This window comes from Manis pentadactyla, chromosome 4, assembly GCF_030020395.1.
Source record: "Manis pentadactyla isolate mManPen7 chromosome 4, mManPen7.hap1, whole genome shotgun sequence".
In the NCBI taxonomy this organism is placed as follows: Eukaryota; Metazoa; Chordata; class Mammalia; order Pholidota; family Manidae; genus Manis; species Manis pentadactyla.
The window spans coordinates 172,251,076-172,271,545 of NC_080022.1; the positions used below are offsets into that span (position 1 = coordinate 172,251,076).

Below are 20,470 nucleotides of genomic sequence, written 5' to 3' on the forward strand. Positions count from 1 at the left end.
GGCCAAGAACAAGTGCCCTTGGGACCAGATTAGCAGATTTTTCCAGCTTCCTGGGATCTCTAGTGGGGCAAGGAGAGGCTCCTTAGGCTTCAGCCATAAAAGGGAAGTTGGCTCTGCCTTTTGGCAAGTAGCTTTCCTGCTCACCACCGTCTGCTTTGCAGAGGCCGGAGGAGGGCATTATCTTTGTCGGGAGAGCAGCGGAAGCAGAAGGGCCAGGTCCTCCGCCTGGTCAGGACCTTTTTTCTGACTGTGAGTGGACAGCTAGCCCACTTCCTGCCAGCCTCCCAGGCCAGGCCTGGGTGCACACCTCCCAGCTTCAGTGCCCCTGTCACCATGCTCCCTCCAGCGCCTGGGAGGGCAACACAGGGCCCCAAGTCAAGTGCAGTCATTTGCAGAAAGGAGAGACACAAGTTGGTATGAGCTCCATGGAGGCCCCAGGACTTGATCTTTAATTGATGTTCCTATCCCTGCCTCCCCACCCTGAGCCCATATGACATATTTACAGGATGTTGTATGGAGCCAGTTCCAGGCCCAGGCCAGCACAGCCCCTGCTCCTCCCTGAGCGCTGCTGTCAGGGTGGGGCCCGAGGATGCAGACAGCTGGGAGCCGAGCGGACTGGTCACAGGAAGTGTCTTGGTCTTCACATCCCCACCCCCACCCCCATGTGCACACACACATACACAGACCTGCCTGTGTATGCAGAGATGTTCACACTTGTGCAGATGTGGATTCAAATGCTTGTGCCAGATGCACCACCTGTGTATGTGTGTACCACCCAAGGATGCCTTAAAGTACCACAGCAATAGTGCAAAACCCAGCCCTTACCCTTCTGCCCCGGCCCAGCTTGTGGGGCTGGTGGAGCAGGATTGGCCAGAGGAGTACCCCCCCACCCCCTTTGCTTGGGCAGTGCCAGCTGGAACTCAGTATTAAGAACCCCAGTGTGACCACTGTAACCAAAATTGTGTCCATGGGTCTCAGCCCCAGTTTGCCCTGAGGGGTGGTGCAGATCAACAGGAGCCATCTCATGACTCCTCAAAGATGCCCCAGAAACACAGGGACTGAAATAGGCAGCTCAAAGGCCCTGGGGCCTTCAGAAGCCCCTGCTGAGTCTAGGTGGGGCATCCCTGGGGAGAGGGGCTCCATTTGTTTGTGGCTTTCATCCATAAGGTAGCTTGATCCCCGTCTTGCCCCTGCTGGCTGCGTGCAGCAGTCAGGAACCAGAGCTCCTCTGTCCCAAGCAAGAGTCCTGAGGGAAGGCCACAGGCAGGACTGTGTTGGTGGGAGGGCTGAGGTGTTCTGCCAGGCCTCAGCCTGTCTCTCAGGCTGGGCTGCAGTGGGGATCAGAGGGCATAATGGGGAAAACAACTGTAAACTTACTACTTGGCCCTGGAATGAAGGCAAGGAGTAGAATGGAGTTAACAGGGCCTTGAGGACTTTTCTAGAAGCTGAGGATCATACATGAGACCTGCCTTTTCCCACCTCTCTTCACATCACAGGCAAAGCCCCTAATCCTTCAGGCACTGGGCCTTCCCTACTTGGGAGAGTCCTCCCTGGGAAAACGGCCCAGCCTGGGACCTCTAGGCCATGCCAGGAGGCACCTAAACCCTGAGTCAGCTCCAGAATTACCCTTCTTGAATGGGGGAAGGTGCCGTTCTATTTCAGGAACTGTATCTAGACCCCCAAATACATGCGTCCTGGCAAAGACAGCAGGATGGTCATTTTGGAATTGAAAATTCTGGGACATGGGGTCACCGTACCCATGACCTAGGCCTTGGGCACGGGACAGGCAGCTTTGGTTTGTATCAGCACTGGTACTTCTCTCCAAGCTCGGCAGGGCTGGATGGAGGGGCAAGCAAGGATGCCCGCCCCCACCTGGCTTGGGGAACGTTTGGGTTTAGTGAGAATTCCAGGTGCAATAATCCTAGGAGAAGGCCTTGGGGATGGCCATGCCTCGGTTCCTCCGGCCCCTCCCACAAATGTCAAAACATCCCCACAACTACCCTAACCCCAACACCCCCAAAGTTACATTCATCAGTTAAGATTCATTTAAAAAGTGTAGATGTCAGCCCCCTCTGCCTAAGTCCCAGAAAGCTAAAACCCTGGTCCCAGCTGCCTGGTTTTGCGGAGGGGCCACCCCAGGCCGTGCCAACTGGGGCCTCCCTCTAGCCCTCCCCTGACCCTTGATCTGTGGCAGTCTGTGATAATGGAAGCTACATTCACACAGGGAGGGTTGGTGTGCGAGGCCAAAGCCGCATGAGGTGGGGCGGGGGACCATGAAGGAAGCGCCCCAGGCCTGGTCCACCATGGTGGTGTGAAGGTCAGGGCCACAGCCCCCCACCCGTGCCTGTGAGACCAGGAGTTGAAGGGCTTGGGCCCGGAAGACATGTGCATGGTGCCTCCCTCTGTGGCAGCCTTGAGGTTCAGGGCGGAGACGGCGCCAGGTTGGAGGGAGGGGGAGTGGCACCTAGGCCCCTCCGGACCTGGAACGGAGAGGGGCTGTCAGGGGAGGATATGAGGCAGAGCCCAAAGGGAGAGCCCCCCACCACCACCGGGGGAAGCCCCGGGAGGTCAGGGCTGGGCCCTCGAGGAGGCAAGTCACAGGCTGGCCAGGGAGGGGATCTGGCAGGAGGTCAGACAGTGGAGACATGGAAGACAAAACAGATGGGACGCTGGGGTAGACCCCCTTCCCAGGGGACGGGCTGCAGGGGACACAGCTCCAGGGTCCACCTGGCCAGGGGTGGTCTGGTCACAGGAAGGGCAGGAGTAAATGGATCAAGGCCTGAGGGGATAGGTAGGCAAGAGGAAGGGGCAAGGGCAGGCTGAGGACTTCCATCCCCGAGTGGGGTTTGCCCACCCCTGCAGTGACAGCAGTGACATCAGGGGTGGAGGAAGCAGCCCCCAGCTCCCCATCAACAGAATGCGAGGTGACAATGAGATGGAGGAGACAGGGACAGCGGGGTGGATGACGTGGCCGGCGTCACACTGCCCCCTGCTGGGTCGGGTCGTACCTTCCCCGGCGGATGTTTCTTCAGGAGCCAGGGAGAGGACAGGCAGAGAGAGAGAAGAAAAGGAGCCATCTGTGACCTTCCACTTCTCTCCGGGAGGGGCCTTCCAGCTCCCATGGTCTAGACCCCTTGCCCCAGAGATGGGCCAGGTCACTAGTGACAGGTCTAGGGAGTGAGACCTGGGTTTGAGTCCTGACTCTGCAGCTGACTCACCATTGGCTCTGTGCCTAAAGTCCCCCCTCTGTACATTGGGGGGTAGGGGTGTTAGACCAGCTCGAGGGCCCCAGAATCAGATGCCCACAGAACACCACAGGCTGGGTGGGGCCTGGGGATGGGGGACACAGGCCGTATCTCAGGCAGCCCCTGCTCAGCTCCACTCTGTGGCTGTGCTGGGATGTACTGAGAAACAGAGGGACCCAATCTTCTCATTTTTCAAGAGAAGCTGGAAATCAGGATTGTTATTGTAAAAATCTCCTGGTTTAAAACAAGACTCCTTGGCTGGCTTGGACTGTGATGTGGGAGCTCTGGTTTAGCTAACCTTGCAGCTCCAATAGTCTGGGGTTCTAATAACTCTCCAAGGATGGCAGGGGATGGAGGGAGTATGTGTGTCTCTTACTTAAATCCCCAGCCTGTGCCGCCCAGGACGATGGCTGCAACCAGGACAGCCCCTGCGATGGAGCCGATGATGATGTTGGTGCCACTGGGACCTGGGGAGGAGGGTGGGGCTTGGTTGGCAGGGCCAGGCTTGGAAAATGGGAAAGCCAGAGCCCCACCTTGGCCAGCACCAGCCTCACCCTTATATCTCTCCGTCTCCCCCGTGGGCGGAGATGTGGGCAGGGGGTTGTGGATACTGCAGTCTTTGCCTGTCCAGTCCGGCTGACAGATGCACTTCCCTTCGTTGCTGCAGACCTAGAGGCCAGGTGGTGGGGCCAGTAGAGGTGAGCAGCGCCTGTTCCCCTCTTGTAAGCCCCTCCCAATCCCTGGCCTCCAGGCACCCACCCCGTGGTGGGAGCAGATCCGACGCTCTCCACTGCCAGGGCAGGTGCTGAAGTTGAAGGCAGAGGCTGGCAGGCAGCGGTGATCCAGGCACAGCATGTTGGGCCCACAGGCTGTCCCATCCTCCACATAGCTCAGGTCTGAGCCATCAGCCAGCTGCACATGGCCACCCCTGGAGAGTGGCACATACCCAACCTAGGCCCTTGCCCCCATCCCCACACAGCTGCAACTCCCCTTCCCCAGCCACGGTCCCAGCTATCACCTGCAGTCCAGCTCCTTGCCCTGGTGGTAGAAGGTGACACTGCTGATGTCTCCCCCTAGGTCCCCCAGCCGAGGAGCTCCAGAGATGTTGACACAGAGGAGGAAGCCACAGAGCACATCCCTGTTGGGGCAGCATGGAGAAGACAGTTTGACCTAAGACCCAACTGATGAACTCAAATCTGCCCTCTCCCCTCGGCCTGGTTTTTCACATATTCTCCCATTGGGACTCACAGACTTGTCCTAGGAGACCTGCTGCCCCATCTCTGAAAAAAACCTTCCCCAGTTCAGGAGCTGGGGAGGCCCAACCAAGAGCCACAGCAACTCACTGTTTATTGCACTGAACCCAGCCTGACCCCTTGCGCCCACAGTTCCCACGCTCTGTTCCTTCCACGTTCAGCTTCTCATAGCAGAATCGATCAGCAGCCACTGTAAAATGATGCCAGATGTCACCCCACTCACCCAGAACTCACCCCCCAGGACCTCAGGCCTGAACTTTAAACATTCTGTCCTAGTCCCCAGTCTAGCAGGGTCCCTGAGATCCTGGGGAGCCACACATTTGGTGGAGGGCATATACAGCCAGAACGTGCTCCCTCCCCATCCTCTTGATACTGGGTCTTCCAGCGTCCCCTCTCCCATCCCCAGGCCAAAGACTCACCATGGCCCCAAAGGGCTTGGCACTGGCGGTCCCGGGTTTTGCAGCGACCCCCATAGCAGCGGCCCTAACAAATAGAGGACAGGGACCAAGACACAGAGTGGTCAAAGTGGAGACAAGAGACTGTACAGAATTAAAGACTCGGAGGGGGAGAAGCCCCCACCCCATCATACCTGTTCATGATCACAGTAGTAACCATCCAGCTTGTGCAGGTTAGGGGGACACTGTGAAAAGAGGGACTGGACTGAGCCGAGCAGGCCGGAGAGCTGAGGCTTGACCCAGAGAGGGGTGAAGGGCGCATGTTACAGGGCTCTTCCGGGTCAGACAGGAGGTCTGGCTCAGAACTCAGACCACGCAAACTGGCAAGTGCCATAGTCTCCCCCGTCTCCATTTCCTGCACCTACTTCACAGGACTGGGAGAACTAAATGCCTGGCACGTAATAAGTACTTACGAGTTGTTAACTAAAATTACCCACTCTGATCCCAAGCACATACCAGGCAGCGCGCCAGACGCTGGGAACACCAGCCAGACTAAATACTAGTTTAATGACTGAAGGACCAAAGCCAGGAGGCATGAAGAACCCCTTTCTCAGATGTGGAAACAGGCTGATCAGAGCCGGCGACGGCAGAGGGGAGCTGAGGGGCAAGGAGGTCACCCGGCAGAGCCAAACTGATAGGGACAGGAGCTGCCACGCCCGGGGCTCCGCAGCGCGGCGGGGTCGGGCGGACCTGGCTCGAGTCTCCGGTGCAGGTCTCCGCGATGTCGCACTCGTTCACGGCCTCTCGGCAGGACACGCCGCGCGGCTCGTACTGAGGAAGGGAGGGGGCGTTCCGGGAAGAACCTGCGCGGCCCCCGCCCGGGCCTGCCCTCCTCGCCCCGCCCACTTTCCCCGCCCCCACGGCCGGCTCACAGTCCGCCCTTCCCTCCACAGCCCGACAGTTCCCCTCCCACTCTTCGTAGCTCCGCCCTCAACAGACCCGAGCAGACCGCACGGCACGCCCTCCTCTCCCCATTGGCGCTTTCTTCGCGCCAAACCCGACCCCTCCAGATTCCTCCGCTCCCGAGGCTCCTCCCCCCTGAGTCTTATTGGTTCCTCCCCAGCGTTTCTCCTGGTCCCGCCCTAGCTGCTGGTGCCCCTCACCTTGCAGCGGCGACAGCAGAGCCCGTCGCTGCACATGGCGTCGTGAGTCAGGGTGCATTTCTTGCAACAGTTTCCGCCCGCGCGACCGCACTCCTGAGGGACGCGGGGAGAAGGGGAGGGAGGCGGGCGAACCCTCGCCTTCCCTACCCGCCCTCTCCCTGGCGCCCCCCCCACCCCCGTCCCCACCCGGCGCCCGTACCAGTCGCTCACCTGCGCTGAGCCGCAGTCGCACTCCTCCCCTGCCTCCACGAAGCCGTTCCCGCACTCGGGCGGGTCCAGGAGCTGAACGGGAAAGGGGTGTCGGGAGTCTGGCCAGGGCCCTGCCCAAGCACCGCCCCCACGTTCTCCGCCCGGCGGCCTGTACCTTGAGGGGCTTGTTGAAGAGGCAGCTCCCGCCACCCTCCTGCAGAAACTGGTTGTACTCGTCGATGCTGCAGCGTGAGAACTTGCGGGGCAGGTAGAACCTGGGCAGGAGAAAGGACGGTGCTTCCGGGTCCTGGCCCGCGACCTCCCCGCCACCTACGGTCTCAAGATTGGGGATGGGATGCACCGGGGCACTCGGTCACCATTTCGAGGAGGATGAAAATCTATGTGCCCGGAGACCATGAGAATCGTCCTGCCTGTCCATCAAGCGACAAAGACCGAAGGACGTCACTCCTGTCCCCTCCCAGAAACCTCAGGACTCTTACCTCAGTCGGAGGTAAGAGCCCCAAGGAGGGAAGGTGCTTTGGCGGCGCCCAGTGGCAGCAGTTCGCACTGCAGTAGAGCTGGGCCTCTGGGGACCCGGGTCCTGTATGCCACCCAGTGCTCGCTCTGGTATTCCCTTCGCCCAAGACCCCTCCTGTAGTTTGTCCCCAAGAACTCACCCAGTGTCCTCCATGATACAGCCCAGCCAGTTGTCCGGACACTTGCAGTCCCCTGAGAGGTGAGTCAGGTGGATATAAGGGGAGGTAGAGGGCTGCCCCAGTCCCATGGATACCCTCTTTACTTCTAGAGCTGCTGGGTGCGGGTCTGGGCTGGTTGTGGGCCACCTGGGGTCTTCATTGATACCTGCCGAGCTCCGGTGTTTATTCCACATCATGCCCAGGTTCTGTCCCAGTGTCTGGGCCAGAGTCACCGCCATGGCCCCCATGTTGTCATACTTGGGGTGAAGAAGATGGAGCAAAAGATGTCTACACCTACCTCTCCAAAAGGCACAGGGCTCAAGCCCTTCGCATCCCCTCTGCCTCCAATTCCCCACTCCAGCCATGCCCCACACTGCTCACCTCATTCACACCCCCACCCCTGGACAGGGAGCAGATGCCCCCCACATAGGCAGCCCCGCTACTGGTGCTCTGGAAAGTCCTGCCCCTGGAGAGGAGAAGGATGTCAGGAGAACCTCCTGGCCTCCCTCAGTAGCTTCCCAAACTGAGGGGGACACTGGGGAGCCTCCCACACCAGAGCCCTTCCTTGGGGAGGTGAGCATTGCCCTTTATGTCAACCTACGTGACCTTCGGGAAGCCCTTTCCCCTCTTAGGTTTCATCTGCCCACAAGCCAGGTTCCTATTAGATCATCTCTAATTGCAGGGACCTTTTATCAGGTTTCTCCCCCCTTGCAGGGTGCTGGGTCCCTGAGGAAGGGATGCTGGGACAGGTTGAAAGGGGAAGAGGGAACAAAAGGGAGGTGATGGGCAGAGGAAGAACACCAGGGGTAGGGAAATGGGGCATCAGTCTAAGATGCAAGGGAAGGTGCCCAGACTGTTGCAGGTGGCTGGGAGCAGGTGCAAGGTGAGCACAGTCCCCCAGCCCCTGCAAGAGCACCTGGCACAGGGCAGGTATGCAGTAATCTCATGCACTGCAGCAACCAGCAGAGGCTGGCAGGATGCACCGGGTGGGGGACTCACGAAAAGAGGTGGGTGGCATCACTGGGTTCAGGAAGACCCTCTCGCCGGTAGACCATGAGCCGGGCCAGGGTCTCCAGGAGGTCATCCTGCACCTGGATCTTGTCCCCATCTGCCCACGTTTCCATGGCAACCAGCACTATACGAGTATTGAGCTGCTCCTTGTACATCTGTGCCCAGAGCGAAGATGAGGAGGGGGCTGGAGGATGGGAGTAGGTGTGGGGGGCAGGGCTGCAGGAAGGTCTCACTCTGTCTCTCCGGGAAGTGGGGCTCAGAGGCTGATAGTGCCCTCAAGAACTCACCCCAAGGATGTGTGTAGGTGAGGGGGGGACGTGGTGGGAGAGGGAAGGCAAGGAATGGCTACTCACCACATCTGCCAAGTTCACCACAGATTTGGCAAAGTTGCTGGTGAGGACTACCGACTGTCGCATCTGCTCAAACTAGGAGAGGGGAGAGTGGGCAGAGGGTGAAGCTGCTCCGGCCCCTCCTCCCAGGGTTGCCTCCAGCCTGGGAACTTACCAGCTGGCGGTCATTGATCACGATCAGCTCCACGTACTTGGTCTCACTGTGCACTGTAGGGTGGCCCCGGCGGACCTGGGGGATGGATGGGCACTTGGAATCAGTCCCCTCCACATCTGGCATTGTGGCCAAGCCATGGACAGACTCGGGGGGCTGGATTCCAGCAGGGACAATGCCAGACCCCCACTGGTGAGGGTCCTATCCCTCCCCAGCCTTAGTAGGCAGCCTCGGTTTGTCCACAGTGAGGATGTGTACAGATACCGTATTAGGGGGTTGGGGGGCTTCCTCCCAGACACGGTTCCCTGGCCTCCAGCCACGTCAGTTTGAGCCCTTTGCCCCAGCCATGGATGAGGGTGTCCTGCTCTGGACCACAGCCTGAGGTCTCTGCAGCCCGAGGTCTGCACGGGCCCCCATACCTGCCTTTTCCTTCTCAGCCTCAGCCGGCTCAGAGGAGCAGAACGGGAAGCGGTAGCAAACAGGCAGCCTGGCGGGAGGGGACGAGTGAGGGGGGCACAGCCATCCCTCCTCAGCCCCACCTTCCCTTCCTTACCTGGTTCCCTGCATTCGAAGGGGACTGGGAGGAGAGGGGTCCGATAAATGAGGTGGGGAAGGGGTCCCTGCAATGAGGGAGAATTAGTGCTTTGCGGGCCAGCCAGGTCTGCTTGGAGCCCGCTTGGGGGACAGCTCCAGTCCCCCACCCCCACCCCACAGTGACACAGAACTGGCCGGGGCTCCCAGGTCGGATCTGATCACCCAGATGCTCAGATTCCGGGGTCAAGACCTGGGAGCCCCCTGAGAGGCAGGGGCAAGGACACTGGAGCCCGATGGGAGGTTACTTGGGGGACAGAGGGGACATTGGAGCTGGGGGCACCGAGGTAGGCAACCAGAGCTGGGGTCACTGAAGAGGGCAGTGAGGCTGAGGTTACCAAGGGAGAAGGCAGTGACAGCCATTGGGACAAGCCAACGAGTGTGGCAGAAGGGACCACAAGGGGCTCACCTGGGGGGCTTCCCGAGGCCTGGCCATCTCTCGGGGTTCCATGATGTAGGTGAAGTTCCCATCAGAGAAGACCCCACTGCAGAGAGAGAGGCGCAGCTCCCCACCGTCCCCAGGGCCGGGCTTGAGGCTTCCCCAGTACCCAGCCCCTCCTCATACTCACTGCAGCCCCTGGCAGGTGGAGATGGCGGCGAAGGAGTGAGGGCTCCCCCGGAGCTTCCCCTGGTAGTAGCAGTGGTCTCCAGCCCCCTGGAAGAGCAGCAGAACATGAGCGGATATGCCGCCACCCTGCGCAAGGCCAGGAGGATGGCTGAGCACACTGAAGCTGCCCCGTGTGCAGGTGACTGTAGCCCCAGTACACCTGGACCTGTGGAGCCTGGCTCTACTCTGACTGTGCTCTAAGTTTGCTGTTTCCCCTGGGCAAGTTCCTAGCCTTCTCTGGGCCTCCTGCCCCTCACCTATAAAATGAGGAGGGTGGAGTATCTCAGTGGTTCTTACCCAATTGCTGGGGCTGGTGCAGGGATCACAGACTCCTTTGAGCAGAACAGCTGACATTCACACAGCATCTACTGTGTGCCAGGCACTGTGGTAAGCACTTACCATAGATCACCTCACTTAATCAGGTGAAAGCTCTGGACTCACCCCCAACATGCACACACAATTTCACACATAGTGTGTTCACAGACACACTGCCTCCATGGGCCTCCCCGGGATGGGCAGTTTGTGGCTGAGGAACTGAACAGCATGTGTCCTGGCGGGACTCACAGGTCAGAGGGGACCAGCACCCCCTCCCTGCTTCCTGCAGAGTTACTTGTGCTCCAGTTACTGAGCAGCCTGGGGTGGGGGGATGCTATTTATAGACACTCATTCATCTTTGCTTAGGCCCCTGGGCCTCCAGGGCTGGGACCCTAGTGTCCTGGGCCGCCAGGAATTCCCAGGGCTGAGCGAGAGGCATTTCCCCAACATCCCCCTCCCAGAGTCTGGGCATGGGGTAGTGAGGGCCCTTGAATGCCTCCATGCCAGGCAGTGGGGCTGAATGGGAGTCAGACCTCCAGTGCCGCGAGGGGAGCTCAAGCTCTATGTCACTCAACATGCCACCCCAGCTCTGACCCTGACCCTCGGAGCTTCCAAAGTGGGGAGAGACAGAGCGTCCCCAGGGGCTGGGCCCATCCCAAGTATAGAGAATACCCTGGACCCCATCTCCACTAGCCCCCTGTCCCTTCCTTCCACCTTCCTTGTGTCCTCCCAACTGAAGGCACTCACCGTGCTGAGCTGGGTCGTCCCCTCCCGACTGAAATGGCGCTCCACATATTGTGAGGAGAGCAGGTGACTGAAGGAGTCAGCAGGAGGAAGGAGGGGGTCACTTGGGGCCTGTCCCAGCCCAGCCCCCAGCCAGCCAAGTCCAGGCCACTCCTTGCCCACCCACCTGCTGCCCTTCCTCCCAGGTTCAAGACCACACTCACTGGTTCAGCTCCAGGTCCAGAATGAAGTTTGAGTTGAAGGCTGGGATGATGAAACTCACCTGGGCCAGGTGGACAGGCTAGGGGCAGAGGAAGGGCAGAGGGCTAGTCAACGAGGGGAGGCCTGAAGGTGGGAACTGGGGAAACCCAGAATGGGGAGTAGCCCTGGGGAGGGGATGGCCCAACTCAGCAGCTGAGGGGACCATTGATTGGTGGGGGGTGGTTGGGGGGTGGCAGTGGAGATACCTCGTAGAAACTCACTTTCCTCTAAGACGCTGCTCCTTTCCTGGGGGTGGGGGCAGGAGTGGGCACCTCTGGGCACAGCCTACCCACTCTCTGAGCCAGGGGGGTGAGCAATGTAGGGCACAGGTGCCAGCCCAGCCTCCCTGGTGTAGGCGCCTCCTTGGGGCCCAGCTACGGGAGGCAGGGTCAGAGGGGAGTGGCTCAGTCTGCCACCACCCTGTGCCTGGCCCTCTTCTATTGGCAGGGCCAACAACACCCTCACAGGGACTAAAGGGAGGCCCCCAGAAGTATGGGAGAGGGGCAAGAAGGAGGGGGTGCAGTGTGCCCCCCCAGGCCCTGCTGAAGCAGGCCCTTCCCTTCTTGGCCCCCAGTGAGGCCTCAGACTCTGCAGACAGGGGTAGATGGGTTGGAATTGATCGCAGGGACCCTGGAAGCAGGGGTGATGGACAGATGCCATCCTGTGAGGAGGAAAGAACTTGGCTCCTCTAACCCCAAGTCCATTGCCCTCTGCCTTGCCCAAAGCAGCTCATCTTTAATATTTTAATCCCATGGTTAATTTTTAAACACGGAAGTTTTCCTGATAAATTTTTCAGAGGGGCCTTTGCAGTGGGACTGGGAGGCTCCAGGTTGTCATGGCAACGCACCAGCCTGAGCAAGAGGGCTGCCCACCCAGGCCTGGCGCCCAGCTCCCCCTGGGGGCGGGGACTCCAGACCTGAAGCTCGTGCGCCTGGAGGGAGAGCGACCCCAAGAGAAGAAGGGGCAGGAGGGTCTGGGCTGAGGGAGAGTCAGCTTTCTGGGCTCTGTGTCCCCAACCCCAAGCCTCGGGTTTTACAAAAGATCTAGAAACACAGAAAAGGTGTGAGAGGGGCTGGAGCCTTCCTCCTGCCCCAGGTCCATATAAGAAATCCAGACCCCAGCTAAGGGTCCCATCACTGGGCTTTCATTTGCTGCCTTTATTTTGCATGAAATAGGTCATGGGATGGAAGGGAGCCCTGATGTCAAGATATCCCATATCCTCATCAGCCACCTGTATTTCTAATTTTTGCTGAGCACTTATGTGCCAGGCACCGTTCTAAATACTTCACAAGTATTACCATATTTGATATTCACAACAACCCAGTGGGATAGATGCTACTGCCATCCTCATGTGATGGCGAGACAGGCACAGAGAGGCTACTTAACTTGCCCAAGGCCACACAGCTAAGAAGTAGTGGAGCTGGGATTCAAGCCTAGGAAACCAGCTTCCAAGGCCTTGTCACCCCAAAGGTGAGGTAAGATGAAATGGTCCAATGTCCATCACAGGCCCTGGAAGTGGGGTGAGGCAGAGTGAAGGGCTGGAGCCTGGGTAGTCAGCTCTCAGAGTCCCAAGGACACCGACTCACCCCTTCCCAGGCTGGCTGAGGCTCCAAGCTCCATCCTGAGCCCGAGAGTGTTGCTCAGACCCGAAACAGAAAGTCAAGGACAAGGAGTCACTGCTTCCTTGCCCCAGCTTGGCCTGGACCATCTCTGCTGTCCCCCAGCACCTGAGCCTGCACCAGCCCTAACCCCCACTCCCACCCCTGCCCCCACCCCCACCGGCCTGGATGAGCTGGTCCTCCCCTCCTGGGCTCAGGCGCTCTCTGCCTGTTCCTCCCCCCGCCCCTGCCGGGCCATCCCTGCCTGGACCACCTCTGTCTCTCCTGCCCTCGTGTTTGTTCCTGCTTGTTCTTTTTGGCCCCCAGTGATGAGCCCCTATCCCTACCTCCACACTCGCCACCCAGAGGAGCTACCTGTCCAAGCCCCTCTCCCTCAGTCCATTCTCTTAGGCTGTGCAGCCTCAGGGACGATTCAGCAACCTCTCCGAGCCTCAAATTTTCCCACCAAAAATGGTAGATGAGCCCAGATGCAAGGCTGTGAGGTTGGCTTGTATGGCAGGGGTCGCCCCAGGCCTGGAGGGTTCTGGCAGTCGGCCCTGGTGCTTGCAGAACTGTGCCTACTCGGAAAGTCAGCGAGCTAACTCACCTGGACTCTCCCCTCTCTGCACAGACCAAGCTGCCCCCACTCTGGGGAAAGCCGGGACTAATGCTGGAGCAGACGCCAGATCCTCTGTCGCTTCCACTTCCTGCAGCCTGCGAAGGCGTCATCTCCTTCCCCGTCTGCTGAGGCCTATCTGTGGGGCTGCACTGCCCTCTTCCCCGGCAGGAGACTGGGCTCAGGCCAGCTGAGACCCTGCCTCTGAGCAAGGGCAGCTGCTGGGGCTGGGGCCTGGGCTGGACTGGAAGCAGGCCCAGGAGGGGTTGGGGGAGCCACCAAAGGCTGTGGAAGGAAGAGGAAGGAAACCCCAGAGCTGGGAAGCTTTGCCTGGCCTGGCCCAATACAGGGGACACAGAGGGCAACCCCCGTCTGAAGGAAAAGGATCGGTCAGACCCACCAGGCCCCAGGGTCTCCCAACCCCAGGAACCTGGAAGAGGGTCCTGCTGGCACCAGAGTCCTAAGTCTCCAATCAAGCTCTCAGCCCATGTCCTGTTACAGCCACTCCTTGCCTGGCTTGCCTCCTGCCCCTGATGTGCCCCTGCCCTCTTCCACTGTCCCTCAGCCCCTTCCTGGGGAGCCCCTTTGGTCTCCTGTCACCTCCCTCTCCTGAGCCCAGCTCAGCGCTGCTGGTGAGCAGCTGGCCAGGCCTCGACCCAGTGCCCTGCTCTCGCCTCTTTCTCCCCGGCCATCCGGCTCTCAGGTGCCCAGGTTCATTTGATCTCAACCCACCCAGGCTGTCTGGTGCTCATTTTACAGCCACCAAGACGAGGCTCAGGGACAGACACTTGGAGGTGACCAGCCCAGGCCACAGGGGGAGGCGTGCATCAAGTCTCACCCTTGGGCTGGAGTTCGTGTCCGCCGTGGCAGCTGTGGCCACCTGGCTAGGGTGACCATGCTTCCCTGTTGCTGGCCTATCCACTCCCCAGGCACCTGTTTATGCCCCACCATCAAGCCCAACCAGATACAGGGGGCAGAGGGAGGGAGACAGAGATCCCACTGAAGTCCCGAATCACAAATGCAGGCGCCAGACCTACAGAATCACAGTCTTGGGAAGGGGGAGACTAAGGATCTTTAGAGTTCCCAGATGCCCCAGAAAATTAAAATGTCCAGGCACTGCCCCTCAAACAGTCACCCCAAATCCCTCCTCCCAAACTAATCTCTCCCCTGACCTTCTCTTCCTCACCCTCTCTGCGAAGCCTGTACCCACCATCCAACACAGGGCTTTGGCCTCTATTCCTGGGCCTTTAAACACAAAGTTCTTGGCATCTATTTCTCTGATCCCTGATTCAACTTTTCCCTGGGCAGCCTTTAGTCCCCTGGAACGAGGGCTGTGGCAACCTTCTGTGGAATGGAAAGGCATCAGAAGGCCTGAGCGAGCTGCTTAAAGTCTCTAAGCCTCAGTTTCCCCATTGGTAAAATGGGGTGGTGAAGATAAGATGAAAGCCCTTTTTAAAGTGTTCTATCACAAGAATCAGTACTAGCAATAATAAATGAAGAAGGAAGTGTAGGTGTTCCAGCTGAACAGGGCTTTGAGGAAATGGATAAACCACACGGGCTGGGTGGGGGAGCCCGGGTGGAGTAGGGAGGAGCCAGAGAGACAGGGACCCCACCTGGGAGAAATCCCCTCCCCGCAGTGCTGAACCCCCTCCCATGTTCCCCAGGATGCACCAAGCCTCCACTTAGCTGGGCAGCAGGAGTCCCAGATAGTGAGAACAGTTGGATGAATTTCCGATAATGGGATTTGACCTGAATTTTTGAGGACAGAGTCACTTCCTTACAGGGTCATTAGTCCCTCTGGGGACAGACTCTGGGCAGCTGGATCCCTCTAGGTAACCAGGAAGGTGATTAGGTTAGGCCAAGCCTACAGGACAGAGTGGGGAGGACTCAAGATTCCTGTTCTCATTGTCCCCACCACCATCACCATCCCCCAGAGCCTGACAGGTAATCCCCAAATGCCCTCCTGTGTGTGACACCCAGCCCTCACGCCAGCACTAACTGTCCCGCACCCTGGCCCTGACGCTCAGGAGGGAGGGCAAGCCTCACAGACGCTGAGCATCTGCTCTTGCCGGATCCCAGGCAGGACACCTGATGTACATCTCCTGTAATCCTCACAGTAGTTTGGGCACAGTGGAAACTCCTATCACTTTATGGATGAGGAGGGTGGGCTTCAGCAGGCTGCTGCAGCTTGTCCCAGTCAGTTGGTCAGAAGCAGTAGAGCTGAGACCCACCAAGGCTGTCCTGCTCCAAAGCCACATATACAGCCTCTCAGACCCAAGTTTAGCCTCCTGTCTGAACTCTCCCTCTACTAGACGTCATGGCAGGGCTCACAACCCTCCCTGGAGCAAGATGGGCTCAGAACCAATCCTAGTTCTGGCTTCCGGTCACCAGTCCCTTCCCAGGCCCCCGCCTGCCTCTGATCCCAGAACAGAGCTGCAACTTTGGCCGCACAGACCACAGTGTGGTCTTGGCCTGGGTGGGGCACTATGGCCCCAGGCACAGACCCTGTAGCTCTTTGTGACTGTAATCTTGCAAAGGTTGGGGACTGAGCCTTGCCCAATTGTCCGCCAGCCCTCTGTAGCAAGAAAACACAAGCACTTGAGCAGACAGCAGCCCAGGGTTTCCAGGGTGGCATTTGCAGTAAGTGCTGGGCTGGGCAGCTCAGCCCAGTGACTGGTTCTCCTCCCCCAGGTTGCTCAGAGGAGCATCTGCCTGTCTCTTGGGCCTTGGACCCCCTACACACCCATGCTGTTCACTTCCCCACACCTTGCCCTTTTCTTGGTCTGGGTTTCCCCAAGGGGCAGGAAGCTTTGTGTGGATTAGAGAAAGTCTCCTCCGAACACATACAGCCTCATAGGCCTGCAGATTTCATTCAGCCCACTTGCCCAGACTACCTGCAGTGAACAACCAACCCAACTGTACACGGCAGCCCTCCTTTGTCTCTGGCTTCAACCCTCAGCTGCAGGCTCTCTGTGTCCACCAGTTTCTGCACCTCCAGAAGCTCCCCCACCTCTCTGGGCCTCAGGCCCAGTCTGCTTCCAGACTGGACAGAAATTTGGCAAAGAGAGAAAGGGTCCCTGTGTCCCTCTTTACTATACTCCTGAGCAAACGAAAGGCAGGTTTGGAGTGTAGCTCCAGGTATCAGTCTTTACTTGGCTACTTGTGGGTGAGGCTGAGATGAATGGTATGACCATCCTGATTTTAGGTATCAGGGATCTAGAGCTCAGAAAGGTGTGGTGACCAGCCCATGGCCAGAGCAAGTTAGCACCCAAGGCTCCACCATCTGAGTCCTGTCAGCCAGCACATGCCCCCAGACTTGCCACATGACCCACAGCAGATGGAGATCTTGCTGGTGACCCAACATCTCGCTTTGCCTGAGGTCCCAAACCAATGCTGTAACTTCGGACAAGGCCCAGCAGCTCCGAGCTGGGGCACTTCCTGTTGGGACACAGGCTGACCCTGCATGGCTCCGGGTCTCTAGGCCAGAAGAACTCCAGGGAGAAATGCCAGGTAGGAGGCAGAGGTTGCAGTATCTCCTGGCCAGGGGGAAATATTCTGAACATGTCTTTTTTTGTTTCCTTTGGAGACAGAATGATGCAGTGGGTAGTATCTGGTCTTGGAGAAAACATCCCCCCTGCTTAAGATCTGATTGATTTTAAGCAAGTTACTCAGTCTCTCTGAGCCTCGCTTTGCTCATCTGCAAAGTGGGCAGACAAAAGTTACCGCCTTATAGAGTTGTGAGAATTCCAGGTCAGGGGAAACTGAAGTCGAAATAAGGCAGGGCTATGAGTAAGTCCCTTCGGGAGGCTGCAGTGAGGTACCTGGGAAGGCCCAATCTCAGAGAGGCCCCCTGCACTGCTGGAAGTGACCATGGCCCCACAGATCCATAGAAGCCCCCACTCCCACCCCCACCCCCTCAGACCCCCTTTGGTTAGATTCAGATTCAGTCACACACACACTACCCAGCAAAATGACACCCAAAGAGACTCCTCCATCCTCTGCATACTCAGCGCATGCAGTCTGACTGCACCTCTCTCAATTTCCAGCACAGCACAGGCACCATGCACCCCAGGGCCTCCCAACTGTCTTTCTGCTCAGCAAGGACTAGGCTGAGAACCCCACTCTGCATCTCCACCCAGCCCCCACTGTGGTATCACCCCATCCTCCTGTCTGTACATCCCCTAAAGCACCAGCCAGGAGGCCCAACAGATGGGCTGGCAGTCAACTCCTGGCCAGCAAAGCCTTGGGGTGAACGGTTCTCAGTGTGGAGACACCAAGGAAAAAAGCCAGACTAAGGACCAAATGCCGTCCCTGGCCTGGGACCATCCTTAACTGCCCATCTACCACCTCCCAGGGATCCTCCGCAGGTGCTGAGGGCAGCCTCCACCCGCTTCACTCCGCCTCCTCTCCCCGCTCCCTCTGCCCCTCCCCAACTCCCACCCCATCCAGGCCTGCCTGCTCAGGCCCATTAAATAACCCCCTCCCCTCGCTGCACTACTCTGAGTGATGGTCCATCTATTATGCATGCTGCCTTCCTGCTCCATTCCATTTCCCGAGTATTCCCCCCTGCACCCCCCAGCCCTCTCCACCCCCCCTAAGGGCTTTTAACCAAGTACATTAGGCAGGGCCAGATGCCAATCTGACAGATGTCCGTAATGTTAGCCTCCGTTTCCCTCCTTCCTCCCTCTGCCCAGCCCAATTTACCTCCCACCACTCCCAGCTGCCAAAACTTCCCAGACCTCAGTTGGACCTTCCTCTGAGTCTCTCTCCTCTACATCTCCTGTTTCTGTCAGGCCTTCACCATCCCGTCCTCCACCGCCCCCATCGGCCTGGCTAACTTTCAGCTTCCAGCTCCTGGAGAGCTGAGGCATGCTGAATGAATGAATATTCCATCTGGGTGATTATTATTCACATGATATTAATTAATTATTAATTGCAATTAATCTCCTTCATTCCTAACCTTCCTCTGGGAGACAGGAGGGGCCTGGCAGCTGAAAAGGACAAGGGGCAGGTAGAACTGGCATTTGTCGGTGAGCTTGGGGCCTCAAACCTTTTTTCAAGGCTCCACCCTCAGCGAGGAGAGGAAGGAGAACAAAAGCCTATCAGTGCAGAGGAGTAAACTGAGGCAGAAGCAAGCACTAAGCTGTTCTAAGAAAGCTCACTGAGGGTGGCTGTGGTGACAGGAGTCCTAGTCCCTGACTGGACTCTTAGCTGCTTTTCCCTGCCCCCAACTGCCCTGCTGAGCCCCATCTGGAGCACGATTGCCTGCTTTGGCAAGAGGAGTATGGGCAGGTAGGATGACCCTGGGCTGGACTGAGCTCTGGGCATTCCAGTGTCCAGGGGGCAGGGGATTTCCAAGATGATGGGAGGGAGCCTGGAGTGAGGCAGGTTGATGCTCCCCATTAGCAGGTTTCAGCACCCACCTGGTATAGGCCACTGTACAGAAGGGGAAGTTTCCAGAGCCAACTGCTGGGGGAAGTGCCCAAACCCGTGGGCTCTAAGGCTTGCTTCAGCCCCTCCACTCCCCAGCATTTCACTACCCAGCCTACTCACCGGACCCCCAGGGGGCTCCTGGCGGACCCTGGTGTCCAACTGCTGCTTTCGGACCTCTCCTCCGGAGCTCTCCACCACCAGACGGCTGGGCTCTGTGACTTCAGGGGCTCCCAGGCCCCCAAACTGGGTTGAAACTCGCCAGCGCAGAGCTTCGGCAGGACCCTGGGTCCCAAGACCTACGGAGACAAGGCCATAGCTGCAAGCAGTTGCCCACCGAGGGGCAGGAGATTTGGGAATGGGTGGGCACGCCCCATCCCCCACTCTGGTGTGGCCCTTGGAGCCCTGGGGGGACTTGGGTGGGAGGATCTGATGCCCTGAAGAGGAAGAGCCAAATGGGGAGGGCGTCAGGAGCTTCACTGGCCAACCGTCACGACTGCCCCCGCCAAACCCGCAGAGACCTGCAGAGTCCGCCGGCCAGCAGCAGGGGGTGGCCGTGGTGGGGCGGGCCAGATGGGGACAGGTGGGTGCACCTCCCTCCTCTCTCGCTCCCCACCCTCCCGCGCTCTGGACCGCCTGTCACCCCTAGCACTGCAGGAAAATGTGGCTGCAGCGGAAACCTCCGCAAAACGCGGGGCGGGGGCAGGGAGGGGTCGCCGGGCCGGACGGGGGTCACTCACCGGGCGGGGGGAGCAGCTGCAGCAGGAGCGCCGCGAACGCCCAGCGCCGTAGCCGCCTCATGGTTCGCTCATAATCCTCCGGGTCCGGGGGCTGCGGCTGCGAGCGGCGCGGCGCCGCGCGGGGAGGGGAGGGGCGGGGGCGGGCGGCGCGGCTGCGGGAGCTGCGGGCGGGGGGGGGGCGCCGGGCCGGGCGGGGGGCGCGCGCTGGCGGCGGCGGGGTGGGCGCCCGGCTCAGCGCTCTCCGGCCGCGGCCATCCCGGCGGGACGGCGGGCCGGGTTAAGAGGAGGACGGCGAGCACGTGAGCCCAGGGCCCGCCCCTGACCCCCGCAGCCCCCCCAAGCCGGGCAGAGCTGGGAACGCCGCGATGGGAGGACAAAAGAGGCGCCGCCCGGGACCGGCCTTCTCGCAGCTCCTCGGTCCCCTTCGCAGGTGCGGGGCTGGGCGCCCCATGCCCGTCCCGCGGCCTCCTTCTCAGCCACCCCTCGCTCGGGGAGTCTGAGGATCCGTAGATTTGGAGGGAGAAGACAGGGTACAGCGGGACCCCTGGGCTCTGACCCGGTGACGCCTGTCTGGGAACCAGAGCACTGAGGTGCGGGGGCGTGGCTGCCCAGCTTGGGTTCCTCGCTGCGGCGTGGTACCCAAGAGGGGCCTTCTCTGGACCTGGCCCGTGCGCCGGGTCGACTGAAGGCTGTCGGAGTTGGGAAGTTCGGGGGACAGGGACTGGACGGAGGGCAGAGGCTGGTTTGGCTAATGGCCCGCTCCGCGCCCCTGGGATCTCTGGCCAACCCGCGGTGAAGTAGTTCACTGCTGGAGTCCTGGGTACAGACCCCCTTCCATCAAGCAGGTTCCCTCTTCTCCCGTCCAACCATACCTCTGTCTCTAGGAGGGCTTCAGGGATTGCTGTCACCTGAGCCACCAGAAGGGGTTGGTCCACTCCCTTTGGGCTTCTGAGTCCACACAGGGCACCCCAATCCTTCCCTCTAAATGTAACATAAACTAGCCAGGTCATTTACATTGGCCCCATTCCTGCCAATCCCTTGCCAGCCTAAGTTGAGGGGCAGAAGACACCTCTGGAGCCCCCCGTTTCCCCTCTCTGGCCAGACTAGGTTGCCTGTCTTCTGCAAACCACATGACCT

The 20,470-nt window shown here is 59.4% G+C and overlaps 1 protein-coding gene across 9 annotated transcripts; it reads right to left on the reverse strand.

Annotated features, from left to right (window-relative positions):
• Positions 1-415: 415 nt before the first annotated feature.
• Positions 416-19,485, reverse strand: ADAM11 (ADAM metallopeptidase domain 11). 9 transcript variants are annotated; one of them, XM_036882879.2, is made up of 27 exons: positions 19,334-19,483; positions 18,717-18,892; positions 10,913-10,989; positions 10,713-10,779; positions 9,613-9,698; positions 9,453-9,528; positions 9,006-9,072; positions 8,872-8,939; positions 8,456-8,530; positions 8,305-8,376; positions 7,940-8,106; positions 7,322-7,406; positions 7,107-7,197; positions 6,923-6,974; positions 6,421-6,520; positions 6,267-6,338; positions 6,057-6,149; positions 5,644-5,724; positions 5,088-5,138; positions 4,918-4,981; positions 4,589-4,688; positions 4,264-4,383; positions 4,005-4,173; positions 3,800-3,914; positions 3,622-3,712; positions 3,009-3,133; positions 416-2,480 (listed from the first exon to the last, which is right to left on the reverse strand). In XM_036882879.2, exons 1-27 carry the CDS (start codon positions 19,392-19,394, stop codon positions 2,092-2,094), a joined length of 2,790 nt encoding a protein of 929 aa, XP_036738774.2. In that variant the 5' UTR covers positions 19,395-19,483; the 3' UTR covers positions 416-2,091. The 9 variants fall into 9 exon arrangements, 8 of the variants coding, with proteins under 8 accessions (XP_036738774.2, XP_036738777.2, XP_036738780.2 ...); XM_036882884.2 differs by having other exon boundaries at positions 2,298-2,480; positions 3,009-3,026; positions 19,334-19,484; XM_036882880.2 differs by having other exon boundaries at positions 2,298-2,480; positions 2,855-3,133; positions 19,334-19,484.
• Between the last annotated feature and the right edge of the window lie 985 nt (positions 19,486-20,470).